We start from the raw sequence: 15,417 nt of genomic DNA, 5'->3' as shown, positions 1-15,417 counted from the left end.
GGGTTGGTCAGGAGGCAGAGGGAGCCATGGGGGAAATGTGAACAAGAGCCTTTATGTGGTTTCTGTGGGAAAAATTCGGTGTGGCAGGGTAAGCATGCCTAAAATTGACTTGTTTGAATAATTTCAGTGGGCTCTAGGGCAAAGGGATATCCCCAGTTGTCTGGTACCTGACCCTGGGTGATTAGAGCAGATGGATAGCGGTCCCATGTGTGAGAGCTCAATAAAGTTAGGTGGTTGAGAGGGTATAGGCTCTGAATTGGTTGGTGAGCATATGACAGGCACACTTCCAGGTGAGTTGTTTATCTCTAGAAATTAGTTAACCCTGAAAGGAGTACTCTCTCCAGGGTCAGCAAGGCCCAAGATGTCAAAGCACCAAAGAATAAAAGACATGGTGACTACAACAATGTGGTCAATCTGATATAGACATGAATACCAGAGGATCTCATTAATTCAACTTTTAATAAGGGTCACAAAAAATCTTCGATAAGTTACATTCATAACTTAATGAAGAGAATAACTTAATGAAGACCATATGTAATATGAACTATAAACAAATTACTCTAAATTAGCTTGTGCATAGTTATTTACTACGCTACAAACTTTATGTGGTTTCCGTAGTGTAGTGGTTATCACGTTCGCCTCACACACAAACTTTATGCACACATATTTATGACTTCCAATGCACTGCAAATCTTTGGAACCCTTAGCAGCATGGCTAAAGAAAGTTTTCTTATTTTTTTTTTCTTCTCTACTTCAGTCCTGATATCCCATTATCTGTTGCTACCCTCTTTAATATAAGTTTGTTGGAATGGTCACTTCTTTATATTCATTACAACTAATTTCAAAGTATTTCATGCTCTTGTTCACTAACCATTGAAAACTTTGATTTTAGAAAAGCAAAATCTTCCCCAATTGCATTTCTACAACTTTGTCAGTCTATTAATAACTTTAAAATTTGTTCAGGAGTTCCTCATGAAAGGCCCATTGACAATTACTTAACCTGGGAATCATGCTGATTGGCAGACTACAGAGTTCCACTGGTTTGTGACATGCTGAAGAGGTTCTTATCTAATACTTGGTCATAAAACAAATTACATTTTCTTCTATTAGCCTTAGAGTTTTACCTTTCAGCTTAGCTTTAATCCATTTGGAGTCCACCTTGTCCCTGCCGTTCTTCCCTATGCTTCATGCAGATTCACCCTGCCTTTGCGGAGCTCTGCTAATGCCACGGAGGCTTTAGTGTACTTTCACAAGACGAGGAGCTTTTGTTGGGGGCATTATTGCATTCTCCCAAATCAAACTCTATGTTCAAATCCTCTTTCTGCCACTTAACAAATGCATGATATTCAACAAGTTAACTTAATCTTTATAAGTTTAAGTTTCATCTTCTATAAATGAAGTTCGTAATAATAATGCTCACTTATAAGGTTATTGTGAGCATGAAATGAGATAATGCACATAACACACTTAGTGCAGCACCTGGTACATAATAAATGCTCAATAATGATCACAGTTACTACCACTGATATCCCAACAGTGTTTCTCCTGAGGCTTCCTATATTTTAAGGTCATTTTTGCCAATTATTGGCATTTATTACATTCATTTTACTAATTTAAGTCTCAAAATGTAACTGTATTTCTAAGTTTAACTATTGACTTCTAACTAAATGCAGAGACTTTTGTAGTATCTCCCAGGTTTTATCTAATCTGAAGTTTTATAAATTCCCGTATATCTGAACCTAAAGCAGGTAGGGCCGTATTATGACTTCTTTGCTTTCTTCCATAAAAAATAATAAAAATTTATAATTTGTGACTGAGTTGGTATAAAGACAAATAAAATTATCCATTTATTATTATATTCATTATTAAGTTCTTTTTTAATTTAAAAGACATTAAAATGAAAACATTTTCATGAAGCCCTAAAAGTATTGTGGGCCCTAGTGCCTCCCATGCCTAAAGGTGAAGTCAGCCCTAATGGTGGACTCAGACAACAATGAGATTCAAAAAGTCCCAGTGAAGGCACACTAAAGATATCGCTGTAGCTCTTTTGTTGATGGGAACAATGGAGCTATTACCAAAATTATTCTTGCAGTAAAATATTATAGAGTGAAAACAGTGTGAAACCCTCTTGAGACGTCTAGTTAAGTAGCCATACCGAGGGACTTCTCTTCCTGGGTCCACAAGGCGCGTGGTTTCAAAGGCAGGAGTTTCTCGGCGCCACGCCTGCATCTGGGAACTAGAGGGATTTCAAGTGTAAAGTTTGATTTTCCTGCGGGCAAGGTACAGAAAGCCAGGTGAGGCTTGTTTGTCCCAAAATCCAGCGGAAAGAGCTGAGAGGCGTGGGCTCTGTAACTCAGGGCTGTGGACCAAGTAGCCAATCCAGTATCAGGGTCAAAGATCAATCACTCTTGAGGAAGTTTGAAAGAACTCCTCTCATTGGACGAGAACATGAATGGGGCGGGAATAACTCAAGGGTTAAAACTTCAGTGGCTCCTTACCCGTACTGCCAAAATGTAGTTTAAGATCTTTTTTTTCCTCAGCAAAGCAGTATTCCCTCCCTCCCCCACACACCCCCCCACCCCGCCCCACAGTTCTACACTTTCATAGACATTATTGACCCTCATGGAATTGAACATGAGCTGTTACCTATGTGATGGGACTTGAAATCCCTTTTCTTTCCTACTACATTATCAGCAACTATCTTTCAGTGTGACATTAGATTTATTTAAAATACCTCTTATTAGTTCTCCAAACTGAGACAGACTAAGTTAGTTATTAGTAGATGAACATCAGAGCTCTGATTTATTTGGCAGCTTTAGAAAACGACATGCTTAAATGAACACCCACATGGGAAGAGTCAAATAGATGGAAAAATATTTAATGATGTTAAATATTCAGTCAGTCAACAAATATTTGTTGCTCATCTGTCCTCTACCAGGTCCTGTGCTAGGCACTGGTCATAGAAATTTGAAATGAAAAAATACTTTTTATTTTAATCTACAACATTATTCACTCACAGTGTTACACATATGAGTGACAGTTTTTATTTTTGATTATAGAAGTAACATGTTTATAGAGAACAATTTGTAAATTATCCTTTAACTTAGACATTGCATTTTATTTTGTATGTATAGCACTTAAACATTCTTGGCTTTTATTTGTTTAAAAAATCGTTTCAGTGAGTGTACAGTTCTAAAAGTTGGCAGTTATTTTCCCTCAGCATTTTGAAGATATGTCACTATTTTCTAGCTTTCAGTGATTTTGCTGAAAAGTTAACATGTGAGTCTAATTTTAGCATAATTTGTCTTTTTTCCTAGAAACTTTTATAAACTTTTCTGTGCCACTTTACATCAATGTATCTAAGTAAACTATTACTTTTATTTATCTGGTTTGGGATTTGTTTGGGTTTCTGGACCTGAGAATTTAAACCTTCCTACCATTTTGGAAATTTCTCAGTGTTTTCTTGGATATTACCTTTCTTTATTCCATTGTCTTTTTCTGAAATTCTTAACCGAATATAAACTTCCGTATTATAGATCTTTCTTTTTTATCTCGTTTATCTCTGTCATGCATTTTGGGTAATTTCTTCAGATTTAATTTATAGTTTATAAATTTCCTTTCAGCTAGGTCTAACTGCTGTTTCACTTACTGACAGAGTTTCTCATTTTAATCAAATGTTTCCAAAGTCCATATTCTAATTCTTCAGTTTATTGTTTCTGCGAATTCTTGGTTATGGTGGCTTATATGTTCTGGCATTTAATGGTTTTGAGTTTGAGCTCATGTTTCCTGAAACTATCTGTATAAGAATTTTTTGTGTTCTGGGTTTACAATACTTACAGTAGAGAGGAATTGCATTTGCTATGCTGGGACTCTGCTTGGAGCAGCTTGTACAGAGTTAGATTTTCCCTACATCCTGCCCCCAAATTCCTCTAGGTTACCTCCATTCCATGGAGGTAGGTGGTCTGGTCATGGCATCCCCAGTAAAGGACTCCTATAGGGTGGTACCTTCTTAAGAACTGAAGTACCAAAAGCCAGGAAGCAAAGGGGAAAAAAGGGAACTAACTTTTGTTAAGTGGTTATTATATAACAAGGTCTAAAGTAGTTTGGAGCCAATCTATTTTTTAATTTGGAAAGTTTTTATAGCTATATCTTAAAGACTCCAACAACCTTACATCCACATCACTTGCTAAGTGACTCAAACAACTGGGGAAGCCTAGAATGAATCAGTCTCCTGAACATACTGGCCCTTTTAGACATCATCTTCTTCTTGACTCACAATTTTGTAGTAAATTCCAACACTAATTTAGCCTCTTGGGTTGTAGATTCAGGTTTCCCCAAGATCAATATATATATATATATATATATATATATATATATATATATATATATATATATGTTTATCACACCCTCTGGCAGGATGTACCAAGTGGCCAGGCAATAATAATTCCAGTTTTGTAACAATATACAGCTTAATTATATTCTTGTGACAATTCCAAAAGTTTGGCTTTACAGCCAATGTTGACAATGATTAAGTATCTATCGACATTTCTGACAAATGTCTTAACAATATTTCACAGCCTTCTTAATCCCACTAGATCAATAATCATACACAAACAACCAATATTTCCATAGGATAGTTTCCATATGGATCATTCCATATTAACTAGTAAAGCAGCATTTAAGATGAAATATTCAGCCTAAATGGAGAGGCATTAAGAACAAAGACCAGCTGTTGTGCCTATGCTTTTAGTGAATAAACAACTAGAATCAATAAAGCATTTGGACACATGGCTGAAGATGTACTTTGTGTGAGGAATGTGCTCTTGAGGGAAAATAACCTTTGCATTTGCATACAACCAATTTGAAAAATAAGAGAGAACCTTAAAAGCCAGATACCAGCCAGGTGCGGTGGCTCATGCCTGTAATCCTAGCACTTTGGGAGGCCAAGGCAGGTGGTTCACTTGAGGTCAGGAGTTCGAGGTCAGATCACTTGAGATCAGGAGTTCAGCCTGGCCAACATGGTGAAACTCTGTCTCTACTAAAAATACAAAAATGAACTGGGCTTGGTGGCATGCACCTGTAATCCCAGCTACTCAGGAGGCTGAGGCAGGAGAATCACTTGAACCTGGGAAGTGGAGGTTGAAGTGAGCCAAGATCACACCGTTGTACTCCAGCCTGGGTGACAAGAAAGAAACTCCATCTCAAAAAAGAAAAAAAGCCAGGTACTATCTTCAGCTACTTGACAGGAGGGAAAAGTGAAAGCTTTGAAAGTTATTGATTACAAGGCAGCCATGATAAACTGTTGAGTTTTAATTAAATTCTACACAGTGGCTATGAGGGCCCAGACCAAATATTGTCTTATGTTTTAGGAATCAAGCATTTATAGAGCCTCTTAGGGCATCTAAGTGGCCTGCCCATATTAGTTCTATGCTGCCCAATGTGGTAGCAGTAGCCATGTGTAGCTATTTAAATTTAAGCTGATTAAAATTAAGCATACCCGTCCGGCCCCGTCCCGCCAGCCATGAGCTCCACGCAGTTCAACAAGGGCCCCTCGTACGGGCTGTCGGCCGAGGTCAAGAACCGGCTCCTGTCCAAGTATGACCCGCAGAAGGAGGCAGAGCTCCGAAGCTGGATTGAGGGACTCACCGGGCTCTCCGTCGGCCCCGACTTACAGAAGGGCCTGAAGGACGGGATTATCTTATGCACACTCATGAACAAGCTCCAGCCAGGCTCAGTCCCCAAGATCAACCGCTCCATGCAGAACTGGCATCAGCTAGAAAACCTCTCCAACTTCATCAAGGCCATGGTCAGCTACGGCATCAACGCCGTGGACCTGTTCGAGGCCAATGACCTGTTTGAGAGCGGGAACATGACGCAGGTGCAGATGTCTCTGCTCGCCCTGGCGGGAAAGGCCAAGACCAAGGGGCTGCAGAGCGGGGTGGACATCGGCGTCAAGTACTCGGAGAAGCAGGAGCGGAACTTCGACGACGCCACCATGAAGGCCGGCCAGTGCGTCATCGGGCTGCAGATGGGCACCAACAAATGTGCCAGCCAGTCGGGCATGACCGCATATGGCACGAGGAGGCATCTCTACGACCCCAAGAACCATATCCTGCCCCCCATGGACCACTCGACCATCAGCCTCCAGATGGGCACCAACAAGTGTGCCAGCCAGGTGGGCATGACGGCTCCCGAGACGCGGCGGCATATCTATGACACCAAACTGGGAACCGACGAGTGTGATAACTCCTCCATGTCCCTGCAGATGGGCTACACCCAGGGCGCCAACCAGAGCGGCCAGGTCTTCGGCCTGGGCCGGCAGATATACGACCCCAAGTACTGCCCACAGGGCACAGTGGCTGACGGGGCTCCCTCCGATGCTGGCGACTGCCCGGGCCCGGAGGAGGTCCCTGAATATCCCCCTTACCACCAGAAGGAGGCGGGCTACTGAGGCTCCCAGCACGCTCTCTCCCCACGTCGTCTCCCCATCTCCCCGTCTGGGTTTTTCTGTTTTCACCATTTTTTTTTTTTTTTTTTTTTTTTGAGACGGAGTTTCTCTCTTGTTACCCAGGCTGGAGTGCAATGGCGCGATCTCGGCTCACCGCAACCTCCACCTCCTGGGTTCAAGCGATTCTCCTGCCTCAGCCTCCCGAGTAGCTGGGATTACAGGCGCACACTCCGTGCCCAGCTAATTTTTGTATTTTTAGTAAAGACGGGGTTTCACCATGTTGACCAGGATGGTCTCGATCTCCTGACCTCGTGATCCACCCGCCTCGGCCTCCCAAAGTGCTGGGATTACAGGATTGAGCCACCGCGCCCGGCCCTGTGTTTTCATCTTTTTTTATTAACCTGTTCAGTGCTGCCATGCAGCTGAGGGTCTGTGAGTGGTTGCTGGGATCAGGCAGCAGGGCTTTCTCCCCGTTGGTCCTTCCCAGGACTGAGCCACCGGGCTGGGAGGGGAAGGGGTCAAGGCTGTATCGTGATACCTGTAGGGTCAGAGCCCCTGATGGCACGTCCAGGCTGTGGGCCGAGCCGTGCTGGGGAGAAGAGGCCTGGGCTTGGAGGGAACCAGTCCCCGAAGATTTCCGGTTGCCTCGTCTCTTCTCACTTTCGTCACCCGATCAGTTTGTGGTTTCTGTACCCGCAAAAGTTTCAGGAAGTAGTAACAAAAGAAAAATACTCCCCTTCCCCCCCCCCCCCCCCACCACCACCGTGGCCAAGGAATGGGGCGGGGACAGTGGGGAGGGTGCCGGGCAATGAGTCCCCTGGAAAGGGAGCCTGGCCATGATGCTGAATGTCTTAGGCTCCCAAGTGGCTGGATGTCCCTCCGACCCTCAGACCTTCCCTGGGGGCCTGGTGGGGAAACTGAGGCCTGCACAAGGAAGCGGAATTCTGAGTTGTCGGGGCCAAGCCTGACCCCGTCTCCACGCTACCCCACCCTCCCCGTGGCCTGTTGCACGGGCTGGAGTGCCGTGGGGCAACCTTCACTCACAGCACCTCAGCCTCCCACGTAGCTGGGACGGCAGGTGCTCCAGCACGCTGGCTACTTTTTGTATTTTTGGTAGAGACAGGGTTTCACCATGGTGGCCAGGCTGGTCTCGAACTCCTGGCCTCAGGTGATCCACCCCCCCCCCACCCCCGCCTCGGCCTCCCCAAGTGTTAGGATTACAGGCGTGAGCCCCTGTGCCTGGCCCCTCAGTAGGTTTTCAGGAGCCCCAGCCCTCCTCCTCCCCTTCTGGACCTGACCGGCTCTACTACTCCGTCTCCTCACCCCGGGGCCCCTGCTCCGTGAGATAATGTGAAACCCTACTGTGGACCAAATGCAATAAAGCCCGCGTGTAAGAAGAAAAAAAATAATAATAAAATTAAGCATAGTTTAAAATTTAGTTTGTCAGTCTCACTACAGGTTGAGTGTTCCTAAGTCAAAAATCTAGTATCTGTAATGCTGCCAAATCTCAAACTTTGAGTACCAACATGATGCTCCAATGAGCATTTCAGAGTTTTAATTTTTAAATTAAAGATGCTGAACTGGTAAGTATATATGATGCAAATACTCTAACATCTAAACAAAAATCCTAAATCCAAAACCCTTCTGGTCCCAAGCATTTTACATAAGGGATACCAAACTATACCTACATTTCAAGTGCTGAAGAGTTACATGTGGCTAGTGGCTACTGTCTTGGACAGCAGAGAGAGAGAACAGTTGCACCATTGCAGAAAGTTTTCTTGGACAGCACTGTATTAGATGTTCAATAAACAGATGTTGAGTGAATGAAAAAATGATTGTCCAACATTTAACAGGAGAGAAAAGATAATGTTTTGCGAAAAGTTGAGGCAGTCCTTTTAAAGAGAACAAAATCTTATTTGAGGGGAACAAAGAAAGGGATGAAGCGATAGAATGACATTTTAAGAAGTGTAATGTCACAATTTCATTGGATGTTATCTGGATTTTGGTGACCAACTCCTCCTTTGAAATCTTCTATAAAGTTTGTTTTGTTTAAGAATAATTTTTTTGGGTAGAGACGTCATCAAGGAACTCAGTAAGGCCATGTGTTTCCTAGGAGAGTTAGCAAGGTGTAGAAAAGACAAAAAGACAGTAGACATAAGGAGGGAGGAGCCAGGAGAGGCAGGAGACCATAAGAGCATTTGTCCACCAAAGGCCAACAGGAAACTTAGGGACAGCTTTGATATTCCACAGGTCATGGAACTGGGCTCAAAGCCTGTTTTGTCTCTAATTAAAGTACCCTGGCTGACGTCTAGGCTCTACTTTCATACACTGTTTCAAGGGTTGGCAAATTATAGTCTGCAGGCCAAATCTGGCCTACTACCTGTATTTACAAAGCATACAGTCTAAGAATGATTTTTACACTTTTACATGATTCTAAAAAGTAAAATAAAAAGAATGTTTAATGACCCATAACACTTAACAGATAAATCAAATTTCACTGTTTATAAAAGTTTTGTTAGAACAGTCACCTCATTTGTTTATGTATTACCTATTGCTGACTTTGTGCTACAGTAGCAAAGTTGAGTGGGTATTACAAAGACCCCATGGCTTACAAAGCTTAAAATATTTATACTCTAGCCCTTTATAGAAATAGTTTGTCAACCTCTATACTATATCATCAATAGTGAGAGCAGAGATGTACATACTAGATACAGGGTTGAGTATCCTTGATTCAAAATGCCTGCGACCACAAGTGTTTTAGATTTTGGATATTTTCAGATTTGGGAATATGCACATTATATTCAGCATCCCTAATTTGAAAATATGAAATCCAAAATGCTCCAGTGAACATTTCCTTTGAGCATCAAGTCAGTGCTCAAAAAGTGTGAGATTTTAGAGCATTTTAGATTTCGAATTGTTGGATTAGGGATACTCTACCTGTATCACAAAACATCAAGGCAAGAAATGGGTTGCACTAAGGTATTCCTGATTCATGGGAAACCAGAACAAAGCAGAAGCTCTCATGAGAGATGAGGAGAAGTAGAGAATTACTTAGCAGGGAAAACAAAACAAACAAAAAACAACAAACTCTACATCAAATACAAACTGCTATTTTTTTTTTTTAAAAATGAGACAGAGTCTGGCTCTGTTGTCTAGGCTGGAGTGCAGTGGCACAATCTCGGCTCACTGCAACCTCTGACTCCCAGGTACAAATGATTCTCATGCCTCAGCCTCCCAAGTAGCTGGGATATAGGCATGCATCACCACACCCACTATTTTTGTTTCATATTTTTAGTTGAGAAGAGGTTTTGCCATGTTGGCCAGTCTAGTCTCAAACCTCCTGGCCTCAAGTGATCCACCTGCCTCAGCATCCCAAAGTGATGGGATTACAGGTGTGAGCCACCACACCCAGCCCAATCTGCTGCAATTTTCATACTATCTGCAATTTTTAAAAAAACTGATGATAGTATGAAATTGGATGGATAAACAGAAAACTTTGTGAGTTAAGCCAATTAATCATCTAAGTCTTCTGAGGATCAGTTCGACATTACATGCTCTTCACTCCTCATCTGGTTTTTTGGAAGTTCAAATGCAAAAAATATACTGGAAAGCACTTTGTTACAAGTGTGAGGTATAATTCCTACTGATAATAAGTAGGATAATGAAGTTGAATACATATTGGAGACAGATAACGTGAAAAACAATACCTCACATGGGAGTTAGTGGACAAAGTTTCCAAAATACCTAACAGAATATCACTGAGCTGCAGCCAGGGCCAGGTGACCTCCTCATAACAGGTAAATTCCAATTATGCCAAGCAGTCAACTGAATCAGCAACTGCCACTCACATGCTGTCACACCCCTCCAGCCTGTGGAAAAGGACAAGCTGTCCACCGGGCAGCAGACAACAAATTCCCATCTTTGATACAGAGCAGTCTACCACCAGATGCTGCAGGCCATTTGCTCAACAGATGTGTACTAAGTACCTCTCACAGGAAGGCCCTGTGCTAAAGTCAGGAGGACAGAAGGATGAGAAGCTGAAATGGTGGATCCTGTCTTTCAAAATGTATAATCTCCTTGGAACAATAAGAAAACATATTAGATTATTGATGATTATCAAGTGGCCAATGAGGAGTTCTGGAAACAAGTTATAGAACTGTTCAAAAAAGAATGAAGTAAAAAATCAGAAATAACCATGAAAAGCCTCCTAAAGAAGGTAGGGGAAATTGGATTGAAGCTTAAAGACTGATTGGAGCAAGGGGAAGGGGAAAAAGGCATCTCAGATGAGGAAGTGGAGAACCTATGGGTCCACATGGGATGGGAGAGATAAACACTCTAAAAAAAGGAGCAGTAAGCCAGGCTCAAGCAGATGGGTATGGTGGGGAGAATCTGGAGATGGGGCAGAAAAAGATAGGGAAGGATGGGGTTTTGGAAGATTTTTGAAAGTGAGGATAAAAGATTGTCCAAATGACAGTGAAGAAACTTAGCATATTCATATAAAGAGGAGTAAGAAACTGGCATTCATTAAAGCAACAGCACAGAAAAGAGTTTTAGAAGCACAAATGAGACAAACGTTTTATGATATTCTAGTAGGATAGAGATGAACAGCAAGAAACAAGAGTATACAACTTAGTCCTTATAAGAGAGGAAACATCAAATAGTGCTCCTGACAGTAAGATATAGCAAGGGTCTAGGAATAAAGGTGGAAATTGTGTAGCTAGTTCTGTAAATTTAGGCACATCACAGTACTTTACTTACAAAAGAACCTGATAAACATCTTTGAAAAGATGAGTACAAGCACTAGCCCAGGTTACTTGCTCCCCAGAAAAACTGTCCTATGCATCTGTGGAATCACAGATGTTCCTGACTTTACTGGACAAAGAAAGGATTACAATAAACGGGAAAGTGGCTCCAGAGGAGAGAGATTTAGAGGACACTTGCTAAAGTCATTGCTATGTTCTAAATGTTTGCATTCCCCAAAATTCAGATGTGGAAATCCTAACCCCTAAGATGATGGTATTAGAAGGTAGGGCCTTTGAAAGGTGATCAGGTCATAAGGGTAGAGTCCTCACGAATGGGATTCAAACCCTTATTTAACTATAAGAGGCCCCAGAGAGCTGCATTGCCTTTCCACCATGTGAGGACACAGCAAGAAGACATCATCTACAAAGTAGGAAACAGGCCGTCACCAGACACTGAATCTGCCAGCACCTGGATCTTCCATTTCCCATCTTCCAGAACTACAAGAAATAAATTTCTGTTGTTTTCAAGACACTCAGTTTATGATATTTTGTTACAGCAGTCAAAACAAATTAAGGAAGCCATCAACCCTAAATGACAGAAGGAGAGGCATTCTAAGTGGAGCTCAGGATACATCTTATTATCTCCTGACACAGCCTTTCCAAAGCTTCTCTCTGAATTTTTGAAGAAAATGTGGAGGAAGTGACATATTTAACAGTGACTCAAACAAACTATCTTTACTATTAGGGAAGCCTCAGAAAACACACAGCACAGTTACCCTCTTTAAAAAAAATTTTTGCTCGCCTTCCTTTTTGACTTAAGGTAGCATTTTCCATTTTAGTGTGGTAATAGAGCAAAATAATGGCTACACCAACCTCAGTAGCTCATAAGTGTCCACATCCTCATTGGTATGTTGAGAAACAGTAATCTGAGCTCTGAAGCTGGCAGAAGACCATCAGAAGGATGCACACATGAAGGGTCCGTGACCACCTGCCCATGAAGATGATACAAGGAGTTTAAAGACAATTTCACTGAAAATGAGTAATGGCAGATGTTCCTGTTTTGTCATTGTTGTTGTTGGTTTGAGACAGGGTCTTGCTCTGTTGCTTGGGCTGGAGTGCTGTAGTGCAATCATAGCTCACTACAGGCTTGAACTCAAGTGATCCTCCTGCCTCAACCTCCCAAAGTCCTGAAAGTACAGGCATGAGCCATCATACCAGCCAGATGCTACTGTTTTTACACGGCCCTTATGACCCAGATTTTAACCATTCAAGTTGGTGGCCAACCCTAAAAATTTTGGTTCATACAACAAAGCAAAAAATATTTTAAATAAAGAATTATATTTTTGTTAGTTTTTCCAGCAGATTTAGCATTGGGTATAGTTTTTCCTAGGAGTCAGTGAGTCTCAAAGGTGATGCTTTAAAGAAGACTTTTACTGCCATGTCGACCCTCAGTTTGAATGGTTCGGACTGGCTAGGAATGAAGGACCCAAAGGCCAGTTTCATCTTACATGGGGAAGCCTGTTAACACTGACCGTAAATGCACTTATGCTTGTATGAGAATAACATGACTATAGAAAAATAATAATAAATAAAACCTATTCCATGATTAAGATGGCTTTTATAGGTATGACACAGAAAACAACCAGTTATCAGATTGATCTTGCATGCTTGATAAAATAGTCATGTTAAAAAAAAAAGTTAACAAAATCTTAAACTATCACTTCATGATGCATTATAACGCATTGCCTCCATGTACAAGTAAATTTAGTATGAATGGGAGATGTGAACTATTCAGTTTTATATTTAAGAAGATGACCAAAACATCTAAATCTTTTGCTAATCAATCCACAACCACTTGAGTAACTAGAATGAGCAGGTATTGAGAGCACTAAAATTGAAGCATAGTTCTAGGCTCATTTCTGTAGAAAAGAGTGATTATGCTACTAAATGAACTAAATTCTATGAAGAATAGAGACGTAGTGATCTAACATCATGTGATATATTTCTGCCAACAGAGGGAAGGACAATGGTGAAACCTAAAAATAAAAGGTAACTGCTTTATTTCAGAAAGTGAATCTAAAGCTTTCTCGTTCATTTTAAAAAAACCACTTCAGCATTAAACTCTTCCTATTACATTTTAATGTGGTTCTTTAGGCAATCAGAGTTAGATTATAGGAATTCTAAGACACTCTTCCAAAGGTAAAGAAAAACACATCGAGAAAAAAGTCAGATTGCTAGCTTGGAAAAATTATTTGTGTACCTTTCAGATGAAAATAAAACACAGTTAAATGTGCAGTGCTTAAGAAAGTTATTTTTTAAATCATGAAGTTCAGGTCAGTTTCTACAGTGAATACTAATAAGTGTTGAATAATTTTGATATATTCTTCAAAGCCATAAATTCAACAATTGTACAATGTGAAAATAAAGGAGTAGGTTTACTCATCTGTTAGGAGTACCACTTTCTGAACTCGAATTAGAGGACAGTGCATAAAACATTTTCTTGCTAACCAACCTAACATATTTGAAGTTGGGATACTATCCAGGAAATATATATGCAAATGAAGAGGAGAACTTACTTGGGTAATCGTTGTATATTAAATGTCTCTCTTTTCTGCTTAAAGATGAATTGCTCTGAGAGAAATGTTTATTTTAAAGCAGGAAATCAGGAAAACGAAGGCAGATACAGCAAAGTCCACAATTTATGGGGCAAAGATATGCCTGTAGTTGGAATTTAAACATAATTTAATTAACATTCGTTTTTTGGCTAGGGGAAAAAAAAGAAGCACCATCTTTTTATTCAAGGAACATGTGTTTTCAGCACAAATCAGTACAGAGGTAGAAACCAGGGCATATGGCAGAAGTGCCCAGCACAACCCACATCAATGAAGGTATTGTGGCTCTCTAGCTAACAAGTGTAGGCCACTGAGATGGCTGCCTGTGGCCCTGGCATAGGGGGTCTCTGCTCACTGACACAGTGTGGAATTCAACAGAGACTAAAATTGTCCCTATCAGAGACTAGAACTGTTCACAGAATATTAACAAAGATATTTCCAGTAGACAAACAATGCCAAGATATACACTTGCTACACCACCTGGAAACCTATGTCCTACAGCTCTGGGAGAAATACGTCTGCAGGTCCAGAGCTGCATCTACCATCTTAGAATGCTAGCATCACAGTGGCTCATCATAACAGAAAGCCTCGCTCTTTTAGGAAAAACAAGTGATTCTTATGTAGGTGAATTGATCAAGATTTTCTTCTAGTTTTCATGGGTGGATTTAAATTTTATCGGTCCTGGAAGTTACACAAAATTCATGATACAAAGTTAGATATGAAAGTAAATTTTTGTAAGAATGAGAAAGTATAACACATCAAATTATAAATTTTTATAAACAGCATTCCCAAATCTAAAAATTAACATATTTTTTGTAAATAAAGGTCAAAGCATCTATGTAATACTTTTTTTCTACAGTTTTGGTAGTATGTTCTTTGATCACCTCTTCATATGAAAATTATTTTTTAATCCAGAGAAAATGGAAATAATTTATCCTCTCTTTTAGCATAGTTTATTGAATTTTATAAAAGGTTTAGAAAACCTTTTTCTAACTTCACAAATCATTATTGGGAATGGCCTGTATGTAGGAAACACCTATCAAATTTTTTTATACATGTGTTGTAAGATTTCAGCGCATTTCAAGTTTTCATATGCAGTGATAAATTCATAGTATTCTCAGAACTCAGTTTTGTAGGCCATTCTGTTTGGAACCACCAGACTATGTCAGGACAGCATGTATTAGAATTGCTAAGATGCAATCCAATATATTAGGATGCATAAAACATGTCATGTCACATACAGATATCCTCACTGATTTGCTACAGGTTTGTCCTTCCAAACACAGGAATTCCAATAAATGTTATTTAGAAAAATTCCCATAAAAGTGGAAAAATGGTGTGGTGCTTTTGTAATTATATATGCCACTTATTGCCTATACACCTGACCAGAGAGAACTTCTGTTTGACAAGAGAATATCAATAAACACTGAATCCTCTGTCTACAACTTCACGCACTGATTACTGAAAGAATTTTCTACAGACTAGTTCATGGCTCTGTACATTACAATCTGTTTTTTTTCTTCTTCTATGCCTATCATTTCACTGGCAACTGCTGTTGATCGTGTTCATAGCACGATTCAACTTCTGGCTGTGCATCGTTGTGCCATGATGCTGT

At 40.6% G+C, this 15,417-nt stretch overlaps 1 protein-coding gene across 2 annotated transcripts; it reads left to right on the top strand.

The window, feature by feature from the left end:
* Positions 1–5,499: 5,499 nt before the first annotated feature.
* LOC128931948 (calponin-2-like) lies at positions 5,500–7,865 on the top strand. Of its 2 annotated transcripts, XM_054254957.2 has the most exons (2): positions 5,500–6,175; positions 6,266–7,865. In XM_054254957.2, the coding sequence occupies exons 1-2, from the start codon at positions 5,522–5,524 to the stop codon at positions 6,449–6,451; spliced, it is 840 nt and encodes a 279-aa protein (XP_054110932.1). In that variant the 5' UTR covers positions 5,500–5,521; the 3' UTR covers positions 6,452–7,865. The 2 variants fall into 2 exon arrangements, with proteins under 2 accessions (XP_054110932.1, XP_054110931.1); XM_054254956.2 differs by having other exon boundaries at positions 5,500–7,865.
* The last annotated feature ends 7,552 nt before the right edge of the window (positions 7,866–15,417 follow it).

The sequence above is a fragment of the Callithrix jacchus genome, chromosome 4 (assembly GCF_049354715.1).
Source record: "Callithrix jacchus isolate 240 chromosome 4, calJac240_pri, whole genome shotgun sequence".
In the NCBI taxonomy this organism is placed as follows: domain Eukaryota; kingdom Metazoa; phylum Chordata; class Mammalia; order Primates; family Cebidae; genus Callithrix; species Callithrix jacchus.
The sequence above is the reverse complement of the archived record's forward strand: the minus strand, read 5'-3'. Positions and strand labels throughout refer to the sequence as shown.